General features: G+C 38.8%; 1 protein-coding gene across 2 annotated transcripts in view; it reads left to right on the plus strand.

Moving 5' to 3' along the window:
* LOC127568274 (gephyrin) overlaps positions 1-24,010 on the plus strand; it is a 416,570-nt gene that overhangs the window by 130,920 nt on the left and 261,640 nt on the right. For both annotated transcript variants that reach the window (XM_052011838.1, XM_052011847.1), the window contains exon 2: positions 15,767-15,845. In XM_052011838.1, the coding sequence (XP_051867798.1) occupies positions 15,767-15,845 (79 nt within the window). The remainder of the gene's footprint in view (positions 1-15,766; positions 15,846-24,010) is intronic.

Genomic DNA, 24,010 nt, shown 5'->3' on the forward strand with positions numbered 1-24,010 from the left:
TATTTTCTTTTCCAATAACTTCTCATTTTCTTTTCCTTTTACTCTTCCTTTCACAATGTCTTTATTTACTTGCTACTCTTTAACATTCCTCACTTTCATTACATTTTTTCTGTCTGCTTAGCAGAATTTGGAATATCAGTATGTGGGCCCTGGGTACATCACAAACAATGAGGTTTAAGTAAATAAAGACAGTATTTTGACCAATAATGCAGTGAACCCCAAAATGAGAAAATGATGCAATGGAACATGTAATCAAGCTGGCAAAACTTAATTTTTAAGCAATATGTGTGCTACGATAACAGGCATAGCCCTTCGCAGAAACAGGCAGAAAACGCTTGAGACTGCTCCATGTTTCCATGATTCCGACTATTCTAATCAAAGATGATAAGACTATGGTATTAATCAGGGGTATGTTTAAATTCTTGGGTACAATGGAGATATATAATCTTTCCGACACAATGGTTTATTAGTTTTCTTAAAATCAGTTTTATTAGCTCAAATTTTAATGCATGGGAATAAGCCAGGGTGATCCTGGTGGGCCTACAGACTGGTGAGCCTGACATCAGTGGTGGGAAAGTTACATGAGGGGATTCTGGGGGACAGGATCTATCTAGATTTGGAAAGGCAGGGACCAATTTGGGATAGTCAGCATGGATTTGTGCGTGGGAAATCATGTCTCACAAATTTGATTGAGCTTTTTGTAGAGGTTTAAAAGGGGCCTGAGGGACAACTCTTTCTACACAGAAGGTGGCAGGTATATGGACCGAGCTGCCAGAGGGAGTGGAAGAGGTAGGTACAAATACAATGCTTAAAAGGCATTTGGAGAGGTACATGGATAGGAAAGATTTAGAGGGATCTGGGTCAAACACAGGCAAGTGAGACGAACTTAGATAGGCGTTATGATCAGCACAGAGAAGTTGGGCTGAAAGGCCTTTTTCCATGCTGTGCAAGTCTATGATTCTGTGCAAAATGGCTCAATAACCATTGTGCTCAATTACCATTGTGCTCAATTTTACTTTGAAACATTTGTGTTCAGGCTGTAAAGTGCAATCAAGCTGGGATTGTTTAAAGTGCTCTTTCAAGCATACAAATTGTTGCATGTTCCTATGGAATCCAGAATGATATTGTTAACTGAATACTTCTGGTACTCACTTTTGGATACCAAAATGATGATAAAATGAAGATCCCAAAGCAGTCACCATTGAATGTGTTCATTTAAAGATAGACTATTGGTTTCAATAAATTCTCAAAAAATGTTTTTAACTGAGAATGTGGCAATGCCTTGACATCTTGTTTTCCTGAATTACAGGACTCCTTTGTATAATTTTTCTGAACAGTATAATTCAAATCAATGAAATCTTTTTAATGTCATCAATTGAAATGTATTTGAATAAATATAATGGCTCTTTGAAAATTTGGGTAAATGGTGAGCATTTTGCCACTTTCTTGATGGTGTAGAATTACAGTCGCAACCAGTCATTTGTGGGATATAGGTCATTTCCATAGCAAACTAAAGATTTAAATTTCTTCTACCAGCTTTTCTTGCAAATAAAACATAAGTGTTGCTAAAGCAATAATTAGATATGCAGGTGATAGACAAATGTTTATTTGCATCCCTTGAGGTATTTCATGTGTTCTTATAAAGCCTTACAAATACAAAATGAACTTTTGTTACAGGATTTCTTAGTACTCATGATGAAATTGTTAAATTTAGCATCACTATTTGTTGTGTATGATTTTTACTGAGTAAACTGTGCAATTCCAAGCTGAAGAATGTAAAATGATTGCGGTATTGACAATCTTAATTGCTTTATAAAATAGTTTTTTTCAGTGTTCTAGTACCTGTTGTTTCTGTTCCTTTCAATAAAATGAAATCTTATTATATGCAAATTATTTATTATTGTAAACAAAATTGTAGAACAGAAGGACCTAGGAGTACAAGTACATGGTTCCCTGAAAGTGCTGTCACAGGTAGACAGGGTGGTAAAGAAGGCTTTTGGCATGCTGACCTTCATCAGTCATGGCACTGAGTACAGAAGTTGGGATGTTATGTTGCAATCATGCAAGACATTGGTAAGGCTGCATTTGGAGTATTGTGTTCTATAGCAGGTCACCATACCATAGGAAAGCTACCATTAAGCTGGAAAGAGGACAGAAAAGTTTTACGAGGATGTTGCCAGAACTCAAAGGACTGAGTTAGAGGTTGAGCAGGTTGGGGCTTTATTCATTGGGGTGATCTTATAGAGGTGTATAAAATCGTGAGGAGCATTGATAGGGTGAATGCACAGTCTTTTTCCCAGGGAAAGGGAATCAAGAGATAGAGGCCGTAGGTTTAAGCCGAGAGGGGAGAAATTTAATAGGAACCTGAGGAACAACATTTTCACACAGAGACTGGTGTGTATATGGAATGAGCTGCCAGAAGAAGTGGTTGAAGCAGGTGCATTAACAACATATAAAGGACACTTGGACAGGTACATTGATAGGAAAGGTTTAGAGGGATATGGGTGAAATGTGGGGAAACAATACTCGCTGAGATGGGCATGTTGGTTGGCTTGGGCTGAAGGGCCTGTTTCTGTGCTGTATGACTCTCTGACCCTATACAGGTGCTTCTTGGCTTAGTGACAAATTTAAGGAGTTTTAACGTAAATTAAAGTTTGTTTACAAATTTATCTTTATGTTTTCTTTTAGAAAAGACATTGCAACTCCCTTCATGGCTTTTTCCATGATCAGGTATATAAACTAACTGGACCCTGGAGAGTGATATTGTTTCTTGCTGTACTGCAGGTTGATCAAATGTTAACTCGTTTGGGTGTATTGATCAGGTATTCCATTAGTTCTCAGGACAAACATCGCTGAAATGATACTAACATAGAAATCGCATTTGCACAGGGTTTATTTATCTTATTTTTAGATGAATCCAGCTAATTATTGTATTCTGAATCATCAGCAAAGTGATGAAAGGTATCAGTAACTGTGTTGCCAAGCAGCACTTACTCACAAATAACTTGTAGACTGATGCCCAGTTTAGGTTTTGCCAGGCCCATCTGTAGATGTGGAAGGACTTTGGAGAGTCAGGAGGTGAGTTATTTGCCACAATTTATCCAATTTCTAATGTGCTCTTTTAGCCACAACATCCTATTGAGATTCCATCATCTGGATATTGATGCCGGACTGATTGATGGTAATATTATTAAATTCTTTTTTTGGAGACAATCATTGCCTGGCATTTTTATAGCACAAATTTTATTTGCCAAGTCAGCAAATGCCTGGTCCATTGTCTAGATTTTGCCACATGCAGACACAGACTGCTGCGTTTCTGAGGTGTTGTGAATGGAACTGAATAATGTGCAATCATTGGGAATAATCTTCAACAGATCTTATGGAAGGAAGGTCACTGATTAACAGCTGAAGATCGTTGGGCTCAACTATCTTCAGCTGTTTAATCAGTGACCTTCTGAATTAATGTCCTGGATTGACCTTCAACAACTAACAACTATTTTCCTTTATGCAAGATATGGCTTTAATCATTAGAATGTTTTCCCTTTGGTGCCCATTGACTTCAGTTTTACCAGGGGCCTTGATGTCAAGCTCGAACAAATGCTGCCTTGATATCGAGGACAGATACTCACCCTTAGCTCTGGAAACCAGCTCTGTGGACCACACTTGGACCAAAGGCTGTGATGAGTTCAGAAGCCAAGTGATACTGATGTTACCCAAACTGAGAGTCAGTGAATAGATTAATGGAAAGGAACTGCACTCACTGTACCAACATTTTCATTTGGTTTGCTGATTATTGAAGGTTGACTAATTTGGTTGTAAGTAGTGGGTTGGATTTAGTTCAGCTTATTAGTTTTTTCTCTATTGTCATGTACAGCAGAATGCAATGAAATTCCTTGATCCATGAAGCTCACAGAGTAAACAGTATACATGGTACTAATAAATACAACAATAAATACAGCAATGAGCACGAAACAGTAGAATGGTGCAAAGATTGTCATGCAATCTGAAGTAGTGCAAAAAGAAGCGCTAAAGTGACAATAATGGAAAACTGAGGGAGGTAAAATTAAGAGCCCCAGAGTGAAGAGGTGATTGGTTCAGAAGAGTGAAAAGGGTGATTGGTTCTGAAGTCTGATAGCGGTGGAGAAGAAGCTGTTCTTAGGTCTGGACTTCTGGCCTTTCAAGCACCCATATATTCTCTCAGAAGATAGAAGAGAGCAAAAAGAATGTCCTCCTTTTTGTGAACAGGGTGTACCTGAGGAATATTCTCTACTGTTATTGTTTTTACCTGTACTACATCAATACACACTGTACTAACCCAATGTAACTGTACTCTGTAATGAATTAACCTGTACGATCAGTATGCAAGACAAGTTTTTCACTGTACCTCAGTACAAACGACAATAATAAACCAATACCAATTTATTGGGCCAGGTGATGGTGTTGTAACTGTATTAGAACAGCTTGGCAAGAGGCACAACTCATTTTGATTTGCATGTCTTCAGTACTATATCCAGGATGTTATTTGGTCTCATGACCTTTGCATGTCATGTGTTCTCAGCTATTTTTTTCTATTACATGGAGTGAGTCCAGTTAGATTTCTACTGAGTTCCCCTCCATCAAAGAAAAAAGTCTTCAGCCAAGATAAATCATCCACTTGGCACTTCTTGCAATTGGATGTGCTTCATCCTTGTCTTCAGCACTTACCTACTGGGCCTCACCATCATTGATGATGGAAACATTCTTTTGGTCCCCTCTTCCCTTGAGCTATGTAATTGACCTTAACATTCATGAATAGATGTGGTAAGACTGCATACAAAAGATTGTGGATGTTTGGAAGTCTCTCCCATAATAGCAGATAAAGCAAGATTAGTTGTCAATTTTAAATGTGTAATTGATACATATTCATTTACCAAAGGAAACAGAAGTGGATCAGGCGGATATATATATATATATATATATATATATAATATGTAATTTGGTTACATATCAAATGGCTGAACTAGCTTGGTGGGGTTGGGCTTGGATGTGAGGGGCAAGGGAGTGGCTGCTGGAGAGTTCAAAATGGCCTCTTGTTCCCATGAACGAACATATGGAGAAAAAAATGAATTATTTATTCAACTTAGTTGTTGTGGACTTGACTTTATATTTGTTCGAAACATTGTTCTATATAATAAAATTGACCTCTAAATGTAATTCACTGAATTGAAGTATTTTGAATTTTTATAAGTCGAGAGAATACAAAACTTGCTGAATAAATGCAGTTTCTTTCTTAAAGGATATAAATCATTCATCATTTTATCAATTTGTATAAAATTTTTAGTTAAGAAAAGTTACTGAACTACATTTCTGCCATAACTCTTAAGCCATTGCAATTTTTGAAAAATATATAAAAGCAAGTACAAGTAGAATTTAGCTGTAAGCAGTGCTGTTCTCACTTGCCAACTGTTAGATATTTAGAGTCAGAATCATAGGCTTGTACATCACCGAAATGGACCCTTCAGCCCACCATGTCCATGCTAATCCTATTTGCCCACATTAGGTACATATCCTTCTTTGCCTTGCCCATTTAAAGGCTTGTCAAATTGCCTCAAATGTAGTGATCGTATCTGATTCAACCACCTCTTCTGACAGCAAGTTCAGCTTTCAGTCACTCTCTGTGTAAAAAAAACTTATCCTGAAAATCCCCTTAAAAATTTCTTCCTCTCACCTTAAATCTGTGCCCTCTTGTTTTTGATACCCCTACCACAGGAAAAAGACTTTGTCAACCTACCCTATCTATGCCTCTCATAATTTTCTATATTTCTTTCAGGCTACCCCTCATCCTCCTTTGTTCCAGGAAAAGCAATCTCTCTCTAAATTTTCAAAAACAAAAACAATTTTTCTCCAATCTATCCAATCTCTCCCCTAAACTGAAGTCCTCCAATCCAGGCAACATCCTGTGAATCTTCTCTGCACTCTCTCCAGTGCGACCACATCCTTCCGATAGTGTGGCAACCAGAACTGCACACAATTCTCCAAGTGCAGTCTAACCAGTGCTTTGTAAAGTTGCAACATAATGTCCCTGCATTTATATTCTTTGCCTCAACCTGTGAATGCAAGCATGTCATATGCCTTTTTCAGTACCTTATCTACCTTGAGGGCTGGGAATAGTATTACTTGCCTGAATATTCAACAATTCTTTTTAAAATACTTTACTTATGGGTCCAGATAACTGGTGAAAGCTGCATTTACGATGTGTTTGATTATGTTTTTCTACCAGCTTATTTATTCTCCCTCCTCTAAAAATTGCTGTACCTACCAGTGTGAGAATTTCTTCGTTTGTCGAGTGTTTTCTAAGTAGCCATGTTATTTGTACTTCAAAACTGTTGCGCTCTAACACTTTTAAATGTTGGATTCAAAGCTCATTTGGTTTTATTTTATTGAAATATTTCATAATTACTTTGTCCTTTGGCACTAATCCCCTATATTGGCAACACTACTTTGTAATTGCAGCTTGTGCAGGAGCAAGTGTTTTCACCTTGTAGGTCACAAACTATCCTTGCAAAATGTCCCAGAAGGAAAAGAATATTTGTACTGCTCTGGTTTAAAATGTAAATTAGATCCCTGAAGGTTAAGAACACAAACCAATGGTGGTGTTTACTGCAAAGTCTCTGAACCTGGGAACTCTCAAAATGATGGACACCCTGAATCATAGAACATAGAACACTACAGCACAGTATATGCCCTTCGGCCCACAATGTTGTGCCGACATTTTATCCTGCTCTAAGATCTATCTAACCCTTCCCTCCCACATAGCCCCCTATTTTTCTATCATTCATATGTCTATCTAAGAGCCTCCTAAATGGCCCTAATGTATCTGCCCCCACAACCTCTGCCGGCAGTGCGTTCCACGCACCCACCACTCTCTGTGTAAAAAATCTTACCCCTGACATCCCCTTATACCTTCCTCCAATCACCTTAAAATTATGTCCCCTCGTGTTAGCCATTGTTGCCCTGGGAAAAAGTCTCTGACTGTCCACTCAATCTATGCCTCCTATCGTCTTGTATACCTCCATCAAGTCACCACTCATCCTCCTCTCCAAAGAGAAAAGCCTTAGCTTGCTCAACCTATCCTCATAAGACATGCTTTCCAATCCAGGCAACATCCTTGTAAATCTCCTCTGCACCCTCTCTAAAGCTTCCACATCCTTTCTATAATGAGGCGATCAGAACTGAACACAATACTCCAAGTGTGGTCTGACCAGAGTTCTATAGAGCTGCAACATCACCTCGCGGCTCTTGAACTCAATACCCCAACTAATGAAGGCCAACACTCCATACACCTTCTTAACAACCCTGTCAACCTGCGTGGCAACCTTGAGGGATCTATGGATGTGGATCCCAAGATCCCTCTATTCCTCCACACTGCTAAAAGTCCTGCCATTAACCTTTGTATTCTGCCTTCAAATTCGATCTCCCGAAGTGTATCACTTCACACTTTTCCTGGTTGAACTCCATCTGCCACTTCTCAGCCCAATTCTGCATTCTGTCAATATCCTGTTGTAATCTACAGCAACCTTCTACACTATCCACAACACCACCAACCTTTGTATCATCAGCAAACTTACTAACCCACCCTTCCACATCCTCATCCAAGTCATTTATAAAAATCACAAAGAGCAGGGGTCCCAGAACAGATCCCTGAGGAACACCACTGTTCACTGACCTCCAGGCAGAATACACTCCATCTTCCACCACCCTCTGCCTTCTGTGAGCGAGCCATTTCTGAATCCACACAGCCAAGTTTCCCTGGATCCCATGCCTCCTGACTTTCTGAATGAGCCTTCCATGAGGAACCTTATCAAACACCTTACTAAAATCTATGTACACCACATCCACTGCTCTACCTTCATCAATGTGCTTTGTCACATCCTCAAAGAATTCATTCAGGCTTGTGAGGCATGACCTGCCCCTCACAAAGCCATGCTGACTGTCCCTAATCTACCTATACTTCTCCAAATGCCCATAAATCGTGTCTCTAAGAATCTTCTCCAGTTTATTTGCCCACCACTGAAGTAAGACTCACTGGTCTGTAATTCCTAGGGTTATCCCTACTCCCTTTCTTAAACAAAGGAACAACATTTGCCACCCTCTGATCATCTGGCACTACTCCTGTGGCCAGTGAGGACACAAAGATCATCGCCAAAGGCACAGCAATCTCTTCCCTCGCTTCCCGTAATAACCTTGGATATATCGTGTCCGGCCCCGGTGACTTATCTATCCTAATGTTTTTCAAAAGTTCCAGCACATCCTCTTTCCTCACATCGACATGCCTGAGCATACCAGCCTGTCGTACACCCTCCTCACAAACGTCAAGGTCTCTCTGGTGAATACTGAAGCAAAGTATTCATTAAGGACTTCCCCTACCTCTTTCGACTGTAGGCACATGTTTCTTCTTTTATCCCTAATCAGTCCTACCCTCACTCTAGTCATCCTCCTATTCTTCACATATGTGTAGAATGCCTTGGGGTTTTCCTTGATCCTGCTTGCCAAGGACTTCTCATGCCCCCTTCTAGCTCTTTTAAGTCCATTCTTTCATGACCTCAGGACATTCCAAAGTTCGTTCCACGCAATGAAGTAGTTTTGGTTTGTTGTTGCTTTTACAATATAAGCCTTCTCACTTTCCTATCTCATACCAACCTTTGCTGAAAATATTGCATAGGCTTTTTCATTCCAATATTGATTCTGTGCTGCAATGTATTGTAATGACTTTTTGCTCATCAGCTGTTGTGATGTGTGGATCTGGGGATGTGGTCTCTAAATAACCTTGTCTACTGTAGTGTAAAAGATTGTAGAATAATCCACGTTACATCAGAATTATCCTCCAACTTATCCAGTACAGCTTATGGCAGACTGTGCTTTTTGTGCTGGAATATTAACATACAACACAAAGTAGTACTTCACTGTAACGCTAGTACAGGCCATTCAGCAACCCGCACAGGGCATGTACGAGACAACAGGTTACATGAAAATAAGTATGGGGTTGTGACTGACAGGAGTGCTCTGGAAGCTCACATAGGTTTAATGGATTGAATGGCCTCCTTCTGCATCAAAAGAAAATTTGTCAATATGAGAATTTCAAACTATTCTGTGTACAGTTGACTATTGAGATCAATGTACTTATTAGCAATGCATATCATTTTATTCACATTGGGTGCCACAGTTGGTATCTATTATCTTGTTATGCTCTATATTCGTAAAGAATTGTTTTGAGTTGAGGATTATAATGGCGAAGTTGTAAAGCAGTCTAAGTTCAGACAACATTCTAGTGAATTAGAATTGGGTTTAGCTATTTTCCTGTTGTGATCAAGTAGACTGCTGACACTTAATGTATAGAATCCTACATGACTATTGGCCAGTTTCGTAATGGATTGGAAGATGGTTGTCATTGTAAGTACGAATGTCTGCATTACACAGTGTGTGGTTCATCCATCCAGATGTACATTGAACATGATAATCACCGCACAACAACTCCAAATGCAAGGAACAGCACTCGTCACTATACGTGCCTTTTATGACCCCACTCAAGTCTTTGGCTCCATCAAATGACAGCACCAGGCAAATACCATCCTCAAATTTGGCTGCCCACAGAAATTCAATTCTATCTTAGTGTTGTTCTTCAATGACATGCAAGCCACTATCAATGTAGACAAATATTATCAAAGCTTTCCTTAATCTTTTCTGCCTGAAAGTTGTATTTCACCTTTAACAAACTTCCTTTGGGAGTAAAGCTAATCTTCAAAACTAATGAGAAGCTTTTTAACCTATTAACCTATTTTTTTAACCTATGGTTATTGGTGAGGCTGCACTTGGAGTACTGTGTACAGTTTTGGTCACCCTGTTATAGGAAAGACATGGTTAAAATGGAACGAGTGCAGAAAAGATTTACAAGGATGATGCCAGGACTTGAGGGCCTGAGTTATAGGGAGAGGTTGTCTGGGCTAGGTCTTTATTCCTTGGAATGTTGGAGAATGAGAGGTGACCTTAGAAATATTTAAAATAATGGGAGGCATTGATAAGGTGGACGGTAACAATCTGTGTCTCCATACATGGAGGGGCGGGCTTAGAGGGATATGGGCTGAATGCAGCAAATTGGGACCAGATGAATGGGCACCATGGTCAGCATAGACTTGTTGGGCCGTAGGACCTGTATCCGTGCTGTATTGCTCTATGAATTGATACATATGAACAACTAAAGAAGTGAGCTTTGCTATTACTTCGTTGTTCATATGTATCAATTCACTAGAGCTCCCTTCAAATTATCTATTACTGTTTTTAGAATTTCTGTTATTAGACCTCTTTGAAGGCAAGTACAAAGATGATGCACTTATTTTTCCCTTTGTATTTCCTGCACCATGTCTGATGAAATGACAGACAGGGAAGTCGCTCCCCAGTTCTGCCAGTGAAATTCTAATCATCCAACTGGAAATTTACACCAGAGGTTGTATTTGCTATTGGAGCATTTTATACTCAGTATGAAATCCAGTAGTTGCTGGGCAGCTCACTCAAGCTGATATTAGTACTCGATTATATTGTATTTGAGAGATCAATTTTGGATGCTCTAATTGCATTGTCACTCTTGTGTCAGAGGAACTTTATATTGATCTGAAACTGATTATGCATCACCACTGTAAGTAGACAGAATATCATCAGAAGTGTTTTAGTGTAGCAGTTCTCTGAATGCTGGTGAACTTGAAAGGATAAAATTAACTTCCCAACTTGCAAGTGTTTGCCCTGCCTTTGGCAAACCAATTAAGGTGGATAGGATAAAATATGGATGAAAATTACCCGACGTTTCACATGAAAGGAGTTCAAGAATTTAAAATAAGCCAAATGCTGCAGTTTTTTTGAAAGAATAAGACAAAACTGTACAAATACCAAGCTGAGGCTGAACAGTTTAATGCAGAAGGGACACACTGGGATAGTAATAAGCTAAATGATAAATGCTTAGTGTTACAGAAAAAAGTTAAGCATAATCTATGGCAGAGAATCCTCTTGAGGTTTCAGACCAGCTGTCTATTTGCTCACAGAAAAGTTTGAAGTTGAACTGCAACCATGAAATTAATTTTGTCAAGTGTGTTAACCTGAATCCAATCTAACGTAGTTTGAATGTATTAACAGGTGGCCTTAAGCACACTGCAGGAATCTTCCTTTAATTTAAAAATGTGGAATCAAGGGAACTGTTTTTCCTTGAAGCATTGTTTCCCAGATATAATTTTGTTGTGCTCACTGTTTTAACATTCTTAGTATTCAATTGTGAACATATCAATGTTAAGTGCATGTTCAGGAGCAATTTGCACACCATCCCTTTGAACATGTGGCAACAACTGTTCGAAGGAACACATTTTATTTCCTGATCATACTTTAGAATTAAATGGTTGGTGACCATATTTGGTCCATATATTTTTATTGCAGTGAAATAACATCCAATATTACAAGTGTACTATAAAGAATACATGTTATAAGCTGTAAATGCAAGGCAGGTGAATAATTTATGATTACAGAGCATCTTTATAACAATTGCCAGTAACATGGAAAAAGATTAAAGGACATAAGAATTTACATCAGGCGTAGGCTATTCGGTCCAATGAACCCACTCCACTTTTCTCTTAGAAACTTCCACTCAGCACAACTTACCTGTACAACTCCATTTCCCTAAAGTACCTTAATATCCAAAACCCTATCAATTTCTAGTGTGCATATGCTCAACAGCTGAACCTCCCGCAGTTCTTTTGTGCAGAGAGTTCAAAAGATTTGTTACCCCCTGGGTGAAAATGTTTCTTCTCATCTCAGCCCTAAACATCCTTATTTTGGTACTGTGTTTCTAGTTCTGTACACCCCAGCTCGGGGGAACATCATCCTTGTATCTATCTGTCAAGGCCTGCAGGAATTTTATATATTTCAAAGAGATATCTCTTATTCTTGTAAACAGAAGAAATCTAGGCCACTTAATCTCTCCTCATAGGATAATTTCCCCAGTCCCAGAAATACTCTGAACCTTCATTGTAATCTCTCAACTGCAAGTTTAGTATATCCTTCCTTGGGTCGAGAGACCAGACCTGTACACAATATTCCAGGTGTTTTCTCACCCAGGGCCTACTATAATTGGTGTAGAAGTGTTTAGTCTTGTTCTCAAATCTTCTTGCAATAAAGATCAACATATACTATGACTTCCTAATAGCTTGTTATACCTGCAGGTTAACTTGAAATTCTGACAAACAGGTTTCAAACTCTGAAACGTAAAACTCTGCGCTCTTTCCAAAAAATGCTGCCTGACCTGCTGAGTGTTTCCATGTTTTTATTTCAGATTTCCAGCATCTGCTACTTTATTGATTTTCATTTTTGTTAGCCTTCAGTGATTCATTTGCAAGGACAGGATGCTTTTCAAAGTAAATTTCCTCACTTGTTTTACATAATATTCCATGTACTGTCTTCATCCATTAATTTAGCCTGTCTCCATGCCTCTGAAGCCTCTCTCCATCCTCCTGACAACTTCCATCACTTTCTGGCTTTGCATCATCAAAAAGAATTTTGTAGAGGCATAACAAAAATATGAACATTGTAAAAGAAAGAGATATTAGATGAGGTGATGAAAAGTTGGGTCAAAGATAGATTTTAAATAGCAAGGTGGTTAATGGGGGATAAGCAGGGTGGTTTATGGGGGAGTTCTGAATATGAGGCTTTGGTGAACAGGATTGTTGCCAAAGTAGTGATGAGGAATGGAAAAGTGCAGAAGAGGCCTGAAATCAGAGGAGAGAGGAAGGTGGGGAAATTGCAATGTTAGAGAAAATTCTGGAAATTGTAAGGGTCAAGGACCTAGAAAGATTTAATTGTGAGAGTAAAGCAAGCCATTTAGCCCACCATTACCTACAGACCAAAAATGGTCAGCCTCTGTAGTGCTGTCATATCCTTCCTGTAGTGTGGCGACCAGAAATCTATGCAGTACTCTAGCAATGACCAAACTAGTGTTTTATAACTTTGATTATGACAGTTTACTCTTTAATTCTGTGGCAAGTATTAGCCACCTTAATCACCTTATCCAGGTGTATTACTACCTTCAGATATTTTCAGCAAAGATATTTGAATGATGGTTAAAAAAAATCTGTAAACCTTTCATTTGATCTGTCTTATTGTTTGGTTGCAGTCAAAGTTGAACCTAGGTTGTATGTTGAAAAAAACCTGCAATTGCTGGAAATCTTTAAAAACAAACAGGAAGTACTGGAATCACTCAGCATCTTAGAAAGACAAACAGCTAAACATTTCAGCTTGAACACCCTTTAACAGAAATAGGAAAGAAGCAGAACAAGTTAGTTTTAAGTTGCAAGAAAAAGTGGGAAGGCGTGGATAGGACAAAGCAAATAAGTAAGACCAGTGGCAGGCAACAAGGAGCTCTGAGTAGCCCCTGCAGATTGAAAATAGATGCTCCACAAAGTAGTACCCAGTCAGCATTTGGTGTCTCCGGTGTAGAGGAGACCACATTGTGAAGATACAGTCCACGAAATAGGAAGAAGTGCAAGTGAATACTGCTTCAGTTGGAAGGACTGTTTGGGTCCCTGGATGGTGGGAAGGGAGAGGTAAAAGCATAGGTATGCGGTTATTTGGAAGTTGCCATAAAGAAGTGGAGTAGTCACAAGGGCAGACCAGGGAATCGCAAAGCAAATGTTCCTTTCAAAATGCCAGAAAGGCAGGGAAGGTGAAGATGTATTTTGTGGTGGAATTTTGGCAGAATAGTGATTTGTCGAATGCAGAGAATTGTGGGGTGGTGTGGTGGAGTTCAAAGCAGAGGTGTGGGAAATAGATGAGATGTGGTCAAGGGCTCTGCCAACAATGTCATAGTATAAAAAGTGATAAAAAGTCATAGTAAGACATCTCAGAGGTATCTCTGTGGAAAGTCTTTTAATCGAAACAAATGCAAGGGAAAGACAGAAGAACTGGAGGAAGGGGTTAGATAGTCTTAGGCGAGGTTTAAAGGTCAGCACAACATTGTGGGCCGAAAGGCCTGTATTGTGCTGTACTGTTCAATGATTCTATGAACTGGTAGAAATGGAATGGAGTCCTTGCAGGAGGCAGGGTGGAAGGAAGAATGGTGGAAATAGTTCTGGGAGCCGGTAGGCTTGTAATAGATTGTATGTTAGCCATTTTCTCTACTGTCTTTGTCCTCTCTCTCTCTCTCGCTCTCTCGCTCTCTCTCGATCTCTATCTATATCTCTCTCTCTATAGATCGCTCTCTCTCTATCTCTCTCTCTCTCTCTCTCTCTCTCTCTCTCACACCCCACCCCACCCCACCCCACCCCACCTCAATACACACACACACACATCCCTTAGTGATATTTTATGTTCAAGTCAGTGAGCAAGGAATGCAAAAATATTAATTAGGAGCAGGAGTTTACCACTCAGCTCCTCAAGTCTGCTCTGCCATCTAATAAGATGATGGCTGACCTGATTGTTACTGCATATCCTGTCTATCCACAATAACTTTTCACCTCTTACTTATCAAGAATCTATCCACTCCTGTCTTAAAAATATTCAAAAACTTCCTCTCCACATCTGCCCTGAAAACATCCCTCAAGACATCTTAATTGTTTCTTCTCACACTTCTGAACTACAGTGGTTACAAGCCTAGCCTATCCAACCTTTTCTCATAAGACAACTTGCCCATTCCAGGTATTAGTCCAATAAACCATTGCAAACTTCAAACTCATTAGTTAATGTTTATAATCATGGAATTACTTATAAAAGATAAACCTTTGGTAGGGAACACATTGCAGTTCATATCTGCTTTTCCCTTTTTATACACAGAGTATTTTTGTCATGCAGGAAAGGCAAAAATAAATGTTCTCACTGTCGCCTTGGAAATCATTATCGTGAACTTTTCAATGCAATTTTATTTTAATGTTTCAAAGTTAATCTTCTTAATTTTTCATCTGGTATTTTGTCACTGTCCCTCAGTGATCTTCCAGATTTTGTAGAAAAGTTCATTATCTTTCAAACACCAAACCAGATTTTATTCTTCTCAGCATCAAGTCTGACTGGGCAGTAGATCATAATTAACATAGCCTGAGTGGTTAAATTGCTCTTATGTATGAGTATTTCTGCAAATGCTTAAGTCTATCAAGCTTACTTTAAATAAATGTACTGCGCACTTCATGTTTATTGGACAAACCGATACTCTCAAACAAATAGTTTAAAAAAATTAGAATACAATTGATACAGAAGGATGTCACTGAAAAATATCTATCAATATAAACAGATTTGAATAGCATCAGAATATTTTTGTTGTATGTTGTAATATCTTTGTATAATTATCTTTAAGTCAGCTTCCATTCATTTTATGTTGTCTTGATAGCCTGTCTATTTAATGTAATGAGTTTGTAATGCCACTGTTGAAATTGAACACATAGTAGAATTGTAGTAGTTTACTTTCTGAACCATCGGACTCTACTGCCTAAAAGTGGAGTTTCCTATGCCTGTGTACCTTGTTAACTGTAATGTTTTCTGTAGTTGAATATTCTGCCAAAGCTCACTGTCCAGCTCACATTTGAAGACTGGTAATTTCAGTGAGGTACAAGAGCTCAGCTGGTGGTGAGGAGACTAATTTTTCCTGCATTTGACAATGTGTTTAGAAGAGGGGAAAGGAAAAGTTGACAGGAAAGGGAAAGCAGGAGAGAGTCTTGCTGTGTGGGCAGTATTTTGAAATATCATGTGGTTTTATGTTCATCTTTTACAGTGAGTGATAGCTGCTTCAGGAACCTTGCAGAAGATAGAAGTGGGATAAACCTTAAAGACCTGGTCCAAGATCCCTCATTGTAAGTGTGATACAGCTAAAATCAACATACATTTTGCGTATTGATTATCTTCTTCAAAATGACTCTAGCATATTGAAATATAATGAATTTAATTTATTCTACTGAGTATTTTATATTTAATTGTTATGTTCTTATATCTATTAAAAAGTAGAGAGATGACGATAATTCTTTTGTTGAATCATTCTCTAATTAACTTCAGGAACACTAGCAGTGAGTGGGGACAAAGGGCATTTATCTTCATAAACATAGGAACAATATTGGAGCCATTGGAAGTATTTTTGATTCTTAAATAGTCTATTTCAATCTAGGTGAAAATAAATTGATAAATTGTCAGATGAAGCTTCCTTTGCAATTTCAATTTAAGTGGCATTTTTCATTTTACTCCATACTTGGTACATCAAATACACTACTACTGTAAACCTTTGTGGAGATCTTTAATTTGCTCAGCCATACAGCATCTGCTTACCTCAGTGGAAAGTCTGTGCATGAGTCTGTGGCACCTCTCAAAGTTTTTCTGGAGCTGTTCAGGCATTGGACTCCTCCATTTCGTATGTCAGCTTGAAAAAGCTTCCATTTGCATAATACACACCTTACTGTCTACTGTCCCACAGATTATTGGGGGTTTCTTGCTCTGAACCTCAGAAGGAGGACCAGTCATGCCGCGCAAAAGAGCGTGTTGCCCCCTCTGTGTGAAAACCGATGTGTACCCTTGTGACCTTTTCAATCTATGTTTGCCTTGGTTTCAGAAAGCCAGATGGATTAGACTGACCCAGAAACACCTAAGTGTTGCAGTCTGCGGCCTGAGCTCTGAAAGGTCAATAAGTACAGTCAGCTTATAAAATCTTGCCTGAGCCACAGCAGAAATGCTCCTTCTGTGCTGAAACCTCCAGAAGAGAACCTTGTAAGAGAATGAGTAGGGAAGAAGGTGGTTAAAAATAAAAAGTAAAGGCATTCACCAGGGTTGTGGTTAGACATTGTGTCAGCTGGGAAATAATTTTTGTGCACTGTTCATCTAGTGGTCAATGGCCCTGCAAAATTAATTTCATGAATATTAATGCTGGTGTGTGTCCTCGTGTTATTATTTAATGGCCATCAGAACTGGGGAGATATTGGATGTGTTGCTAAGAGTCAATGAACATTTTTCAGTCAGATGCTTCTGAAGAGTTCTGTATACAAGCAACTGTATTAGTTCCATATCTCATTCTTCTGCTCTCACCCCTCAAATCCCATCCAGAACAAGCTTAGGATTTCGACCTTCCATCCCACTAGCCTCCACATTAAATTGATCATCCTCCATAATTTCCACCATTTTCAACCTGTATCTACCAACAGACGTTTCTTCCCTTTCAACATTCTGAATGAACTATACCTTCCATGGATCCCTGGTTCACACTTCCATCTCCACCAAAACCTACTTCCTTTCTCATGGTACCTCCCCATGCAACTGCAGAAGATGCAACTCTTCCTTTTTAACTTTTCGCCTTCCTATCATTCAGAAACCTGAACAATTCTTCCAGGTGAAACAGCGATTTGCTTCCACAAGCGCACTCCTTATATTTGGTTTCATGGTGGTCTCTGCTTTGTAGAAATCAACCATAAATTGGGTAAATGCTTTGTGGAACATCTTCATTCAGCCCACAAGGATGACCCTATTCTTATTTATTCAGTTTGGTACCCAATTTGTTCAATATTCAACAGTAACAGAAACTTGCATTCATTTAATAAAAGCTCCCAAGTCACCCAAATGAACATTATAAAACAAACATTAACACGCATAATCAATATTAATTTGATATTGTTGATTAAATTATATCAATTTGTCCTAGAGAGATATCAACATGGGTGGCAAATTTAATGGAAGGCTTCAGTGATCAATTATAGTGGCATTGATGCTAAACCATTGAAACCAGAGGATCTTTGTTAAGAATAAGCCACATAAAAAGGTATATAGATAAGTGACAGAAAGCTCAGATGTTTTTTTTGCTGAAGAAAAGGAATGCATTGTATAACATCTTTTGAGAACCACAGAAGTATCAAAGTCTTTTATAGTCAATAATGTTTTGAAGCATAATATAGGAAGCTATATACTGCTCTAATATAGGAAGCAGGGCAGCTGATTTGCTCCAGCAGTGGAGGAAATGTTGGCCATAACACTAGGAATAACTCCCTTGCTACTTTTCAAATAGTGCTGTAAGATATTTTGCCCACTAGACAAGGCAGATGGAGCTTCAGTTTAATGCCTCATCATGTAGCCAGTATTTCTGTCAGTGCATTGTAAACGCCAACCTAGATTTTGTGCTCAAACCTCTGAAGTGGCTTCTGACAGTGGTGAGGTTCCAAACAGCTGAGCCACAGCCAACAATTAGAAGGGAGAGAAAGAGGAAGAGATTTAGGGACTGAAGGCTTAAAACCTCAGTGAAGTGATGGTAGCATAATTAATGTCTACAGTGCATGTAGAATTGGAGGATTTCAGAGCAGGAGGTTAGAGCAATAAGAAGTGAAGCCATGGATGGATTTGAATATATGACTGAGCATTTTAATTCCTGAATACATGCATTACCTGTAACACCCATTGGTGCTTTTGTTGCAGGTACCTTAAATACTACAGGAGGCATAGGATGCGGCACAGTAGTTGTTTCATGGTGAAAGTGAAATGTTCGGTTCTTATGTTGAATAACTACCTTTTAACTCCACTCATTTCCTCTAAATCGAAGGCATATCTTTTGAGTCCACATGGGTCCAAATTATCCCTGCATCTTTGTGGGATACATGGAACAGTCCTTATTTCAGTCCTGCTCAGGTCCCCTCCATCACCTCTTTTCCAGTACATTGATGACTAGGTATCTAACTGGTTCTTCCTGCTCTCATAAAAAATGTGAAAGTTTCATCACCTCTGCTAATATTTTCCACCATACTCTCATTCTCACATGATGTATGTCTTACTCTCCCCTTCCCTTTTAAGACTTCATCTTGGGTTAGCAACCAGTATCCATTGCAATACTTCCATAACTTGACTACATTTCCCCTCACCCTGCTTCCTGTATGGACTACATTACATTCTGTCAGTTTCTCTGGCTCTGTCATATATGTTTTGATGATGTCACCTTCCAAGCCAATGTTTCAGAGTTGTCCTCCTTTTCCCTTAATCTTGTTTTCCAGAATTGATAGGGCCTTGGATGTCATAGAATCATTGGGTTATACAGCACAGAAACGCACCCTTCGGTTCAACTCACCCATGCTGTCCAAGATGTCTATCCAAGCTAGTCGTATTTGCCTGCATTTGGCCTATATCCCTCAACCATTTCTGTCCATGTGCCTGTCTGAGTGCCTTTTAAACACAGTAATTGTACCCATCTGTACATCTACCTCTGGCAGTTTGTTCCATATACCCACCACCCTCTGTGTGGAAAAAATTCCCCTTCTGGTCCCTTGTAAATCTTTCCCCTCTCACCTTCATTCTTTGTCCTCTAATTTTAGACTTCCCTGCCCTGGGAAAAAGACTGTGACCATCCACCTTATCTACACCGCTTTATAAGGTCATGGCACAGCCCCTTCCACTCCAGGGAAAGAAGTCCCAGCCTTTTCATAACTCATATCCTCCAGTCCCAGTACATTCTTATGAATCTTTTCTGTACCTTTCCAGCTAATGGCATCCTTCCAGTAGCTGGGGGACCAGAACAGAACACAGTACTTCAAGTGTAATACTCCAAGAATGGCATCAGTTTTTTCTGCACTATTGCTGTCATCGCTGTACTTTCCCCAAAGCAAGGACGGGTTTCCCTTGTCCTCACCTTCCACCTCGCCAGCCTCCACATTTAAAGAATCACCTTCAATAATTCCCATTGCCTTCAATGTATTGGCAACATCAATCATCTTCTCCCCTGTCCCTTCAGCATTATAGATACTGGTCTCTCTATAGCTCCCTGGTTCACTTTTCCATCTCCACCAATACCCACTCCCCTTCTCATGGCACCTTCCAATACAACCACAGGAAATACAACACCTGCCTTTTTACTTCTTCCCTTCACATCATCCTGGGCCCTAACACTCCTTTCAAATTGAAACAGTGGTACATTGTACTGCTTCCAATTTAGAATATTGCATTTGGTGATCACAATATGGTCTGCTTTGCCTTGGAGAAACTGAACAGATTTAGCTGCTTGGGTGACCATGATCCCACCTCTGACCCTGTCACTTTTATTCTTCATCCTCCTCCAACTCTGACCTTTTTGTCTTTGATCTCTTACACTCTTCCATTGAAGCCCAATGCAAACAGCATCTCAACTTTTGACTTGGAACATAAGAGCTTTCGGGACTCAACGCTGGATTCAACAATTCCAGATAACCACCATTTCCAGTTTTTGTCAGAACTGTCTAGTTCTGATGGAAATCCATCAACATGTAACATTAACTCCGTTTTTCTCTCTCCACAGATGCTGCCTAATCTGTTGACTATTTCATATTTTCTGAAACTGCAGTTATTTGTTTCTATCACTGATAGCATTGTTTGTTTTCTAACTTCTCATTCATCTCTCTCTATTTACATATCCTCCAGACAGATCAGCTGCAATTAACAAGTTTTCACCACCTACTTGCAACCAGCACCACCACAAATTGTGCCTATCATTAGCTTTCCCTTTGTTCTCTCCTCCCCTCCACTATCTATGTAACTTAAAATATGTTTGACTTCTAACTTTTACTGATTCTGATGAAATATCATCAGCCTGAAATGCTGAATCGATTTCTCTCTCTGCAGATGTTGTCTGACATTCTGAATATTCCCTGCTGTTTTCATTGCGTCATCCAGTAAAGTCTGGTGTATGAGTTCAAAATTACTTCTGGAATTATTTTTAGCCACCTTTTCAAAAATGATCCAAATAAGCATTGGAAAAGGTACTAGTCCTTTAAAGCTCATATTGTGCATTCTGAGCCTGAATAGCAAATGTAGTATACTGGGATGTGTCAATTCTCTTTGGTCAGCTATTTTAAAAACACTTCTTTTTCCTTTAGCTCCCAGTACTTTTTTATATACTTTAGGAAACAAGAGGCAAATTTCAATAGTCTTGTTCTGTTTAGGTGACACAAAATGTCAAGTTAATAACTTGTAGCAAAAAAAAGCAGAGAGAAGCTGTCAATGAATATAGAGGTGAAATGAGCAAGCACAACACAGTGAAACTTTACGTATTGTGATCCACTTTAGTTGGAAGAGTGAGAAGAAAAAGGAATAATTTTATGAGGCATACAGGAACTGTAGGAGTGTACGTTCATGATTATTTGAACATTTAAAGAAGGCTGTTTTTGAAAAAAATTGTGTGGAAACATAGAACGTATCAGCAAACTAATTAGGTTAACCATTATAAAATAATGGCTCCAACTGGGGTCATCTAATTGTGGGCACCATATATTAGGAAGGATGCCAAGGCCTTGAAGATGGTGCAGAAGTCAAATTACTAGAGTGGAACCAATAATGTGGGACTTAAGATAGATTTAGAAATTGGAAATGCTGAGGTTGTTATGTTTAGAGGACAGAAAGCTAAGAGGACATTTATTAAAGGAATCCAAAGTCATGAGTGGTTATTGCCTGTATTAGAAGGGTTCGTAAGCAGAGAATGCTAGTTTAAGATGATTGTAGAACAAATTGTGAATCCAGTGATTGTGTTCTGGAACCTACTGAAAAAGATAGATTCAACGATAATTTTTAGAGTATTAATTCAGGGGTAAACTTTGCCAGGATATCAGGAAAAGTCAAGGAAGAGGCACTAATTACATAACTGCACAAGGCGTGAAGAATTGAATCCCTTGTGTCATGTAATACCATTATATGGCTATTCGATCCAAGTTATTCTTGTGCTTTGAGGAGAAAAATATAACAGTGCTTTCTTTTCAGATGTGCTAATTGAAAATCATATTTGAATTAGAGAATCATACCCATCTCCGGAAACAACAGGATCAGATATATGCATTTATTTTTTGTGTTTAAGAACAATCAAATCAATCTATTGAATATGGTGATAATTGTCTTTGCTATACTTTCAGATTTCGAAATGACAGCTTGAAACCACTGGCAAATGTTTTTGAGGTTTATATTGTCATCCCTTCTCCACTTACAAGGAATTTCAAACTGAAGTTCAAGTTTTATGACATCTGACAAGGTTAAAAAACTGTTACTAGGTTCTCATAATGAAACATATTTACAACCTCAATTGCCTTTGCCCCATTTCTCCCCCAGTTATAAGCCTTCACATTCCCCATCATCTATTATAGAATGTAAGAACCAGTAATGATCTCAGAACTAACAATGATTCTATTTCCTCACTTCATGTGTTCAAGGAATTCATTTTGACTTCAGTACTTTAGAAAGTTATTTCTTCTGTCCCATACAAGAATAAAAACCCTTGGTCTGCTGTAATTTCTTCACATTTCACCTCTTCCTTCATGCAAGGAATTAGGTGATTTTGGTATGCAGACCAGATCTGCAACAAACTGAAGAATGTTGTCTTTCTCTGTTTGCCCAAGGTGGCATAGCCTGGATTAACAATTTTTGCAGCATACTGAAGACTGGAGTGAATGCCTGCTCCATCAACTGTAGCTTAGATGAAGAGTATTTCAGGGATAGTTTCCAGAACAGCAGTGGAACTACTGGTATAGCTGCTGCCTCACAGGTCCAGCAACCTGAGTTCACTTCTTTCCTCCAATGCTCTTTGTGTTTGCACGTTCTCCCTGTAGCTGCAGGTTCCCGTAGGCGCTCCGGTTTTGACCCGCATCCCAAAGACATACAGGTTAATTGGTTAATGGCCATGATAAATTGCCTCTAGTATGCAGATGAGGTGTAGAATCTAGGATGAGTTGATGGGAATGTGGAGAGAATAAAATGGAATTAGTATAAGATTAGTGTGAGTGGGTACTTGATGCTTTGTGCGGACTTAGTGGTCAGAAGGGCCTATTTTCGTTCCAGAGCCAGCTGAAATAAACTGGCAAATTGGGTTTAGAGTTTGGTTAATCAAGGAGCAATGCAGACAGTTAAGGGAATCTTTCAGAATACATAGAATAGATGCTTCCCAATGAGAAAGAAAAATTCCATGTGAAGGACTCACCATCTGTAGTTACTCTGTAGTTAATGCATTTCACTGTGTGTTTCGATGTACATGTGACTAATAAAGGTATATTATCTTAATTAAAAAGAAAGTTAAAGCCAGTATTACCCTTAAAATTAAGATATATAATTGTGCAAAGAGAGGTAGCAAATTGGGTAGAATATAAAAAGCAGCAAAGAATTAACTTAAAGATTAGTAAGGAAAGTTGAGACAAAGCTGGCTAGAAATGTAGGAACAGATAGTAAGAGTTTCAAAAATATTTAAAGAACAAGAGTTAGCAAAGTGAGTGTTGGTCCCAGAGAAAGTGAATCAGTGGAATGGAAAATTAGGAAATGACATGTGAAATAAACAGATATTTTGCCTTAGTTGTCTCTCTAAAGGACACAAGTAACATCCCAGAAATAGTTGTACATTGGGAATTGGAAGGGAGGAAGGGATCAGGAAAATTAAAATTACCAGATACTGAGCAAATAGTTGGAATTACAGACAAGTCCCTGGGTCCTGATGGATTTCATCTGAAGGTCTTTAAAAGAAGTATCAGGTGAGACAGTCAATGCATTGGTTTTAATTTTCCATAATTCCCCAGATTTGGGGAAAGTTTTAGTATATTAGAAAAATGCAAAAAAGGAGGGAGATGGAAAGCATGAAACTACATGCGAGTAAGCTTAACAGAAGAATAGGGATAATTTTTGAAGCTGTTATTAAAGGCATTACAGCAGGGTATTTGGAAGAATTTAGGGCCATCTGTTGAAGTTGGCATGATTTTGTGAAAGGGACATTGTATTTGATCAAATTATTAGGATTCTTTGGAGGATTAACACGTGCTTTGGATAAAGGGAAGCTAGTGGATGTACCATACTTAGGTTTGCAAAGGGCATTTGATATTGCTGAAAATAGAAGTTCATGGTGTTGGAGGTATTTGCATGGAAAGAAGACTTCCTGGCAGTTAAGAAACAAAGAGTAGGCATAAATGGGCATTCTTCTGGTTGGCAAGTTGTAACAAATGATATGTCACAGAGATCAGTGCTGGGGGCTCAACTTTTCACAATTTATGTAAGTGACTTTAAAGAA

Source organism: Pristis pectinata, chromosome 1, assembly GCF_009764475.1.
Source record: "Pristis pectinata isolate sPriPec2 chromosome 1, sPriPec2.1.pri, whole genome shotgun sequence".
Classification (NCBI taxonomy): Eukaryota; Metazoa; Chordata; class Chondrichthyes; order Rhinopristiformes; family Pristidae; genus Pristis; species Pristis pectinata.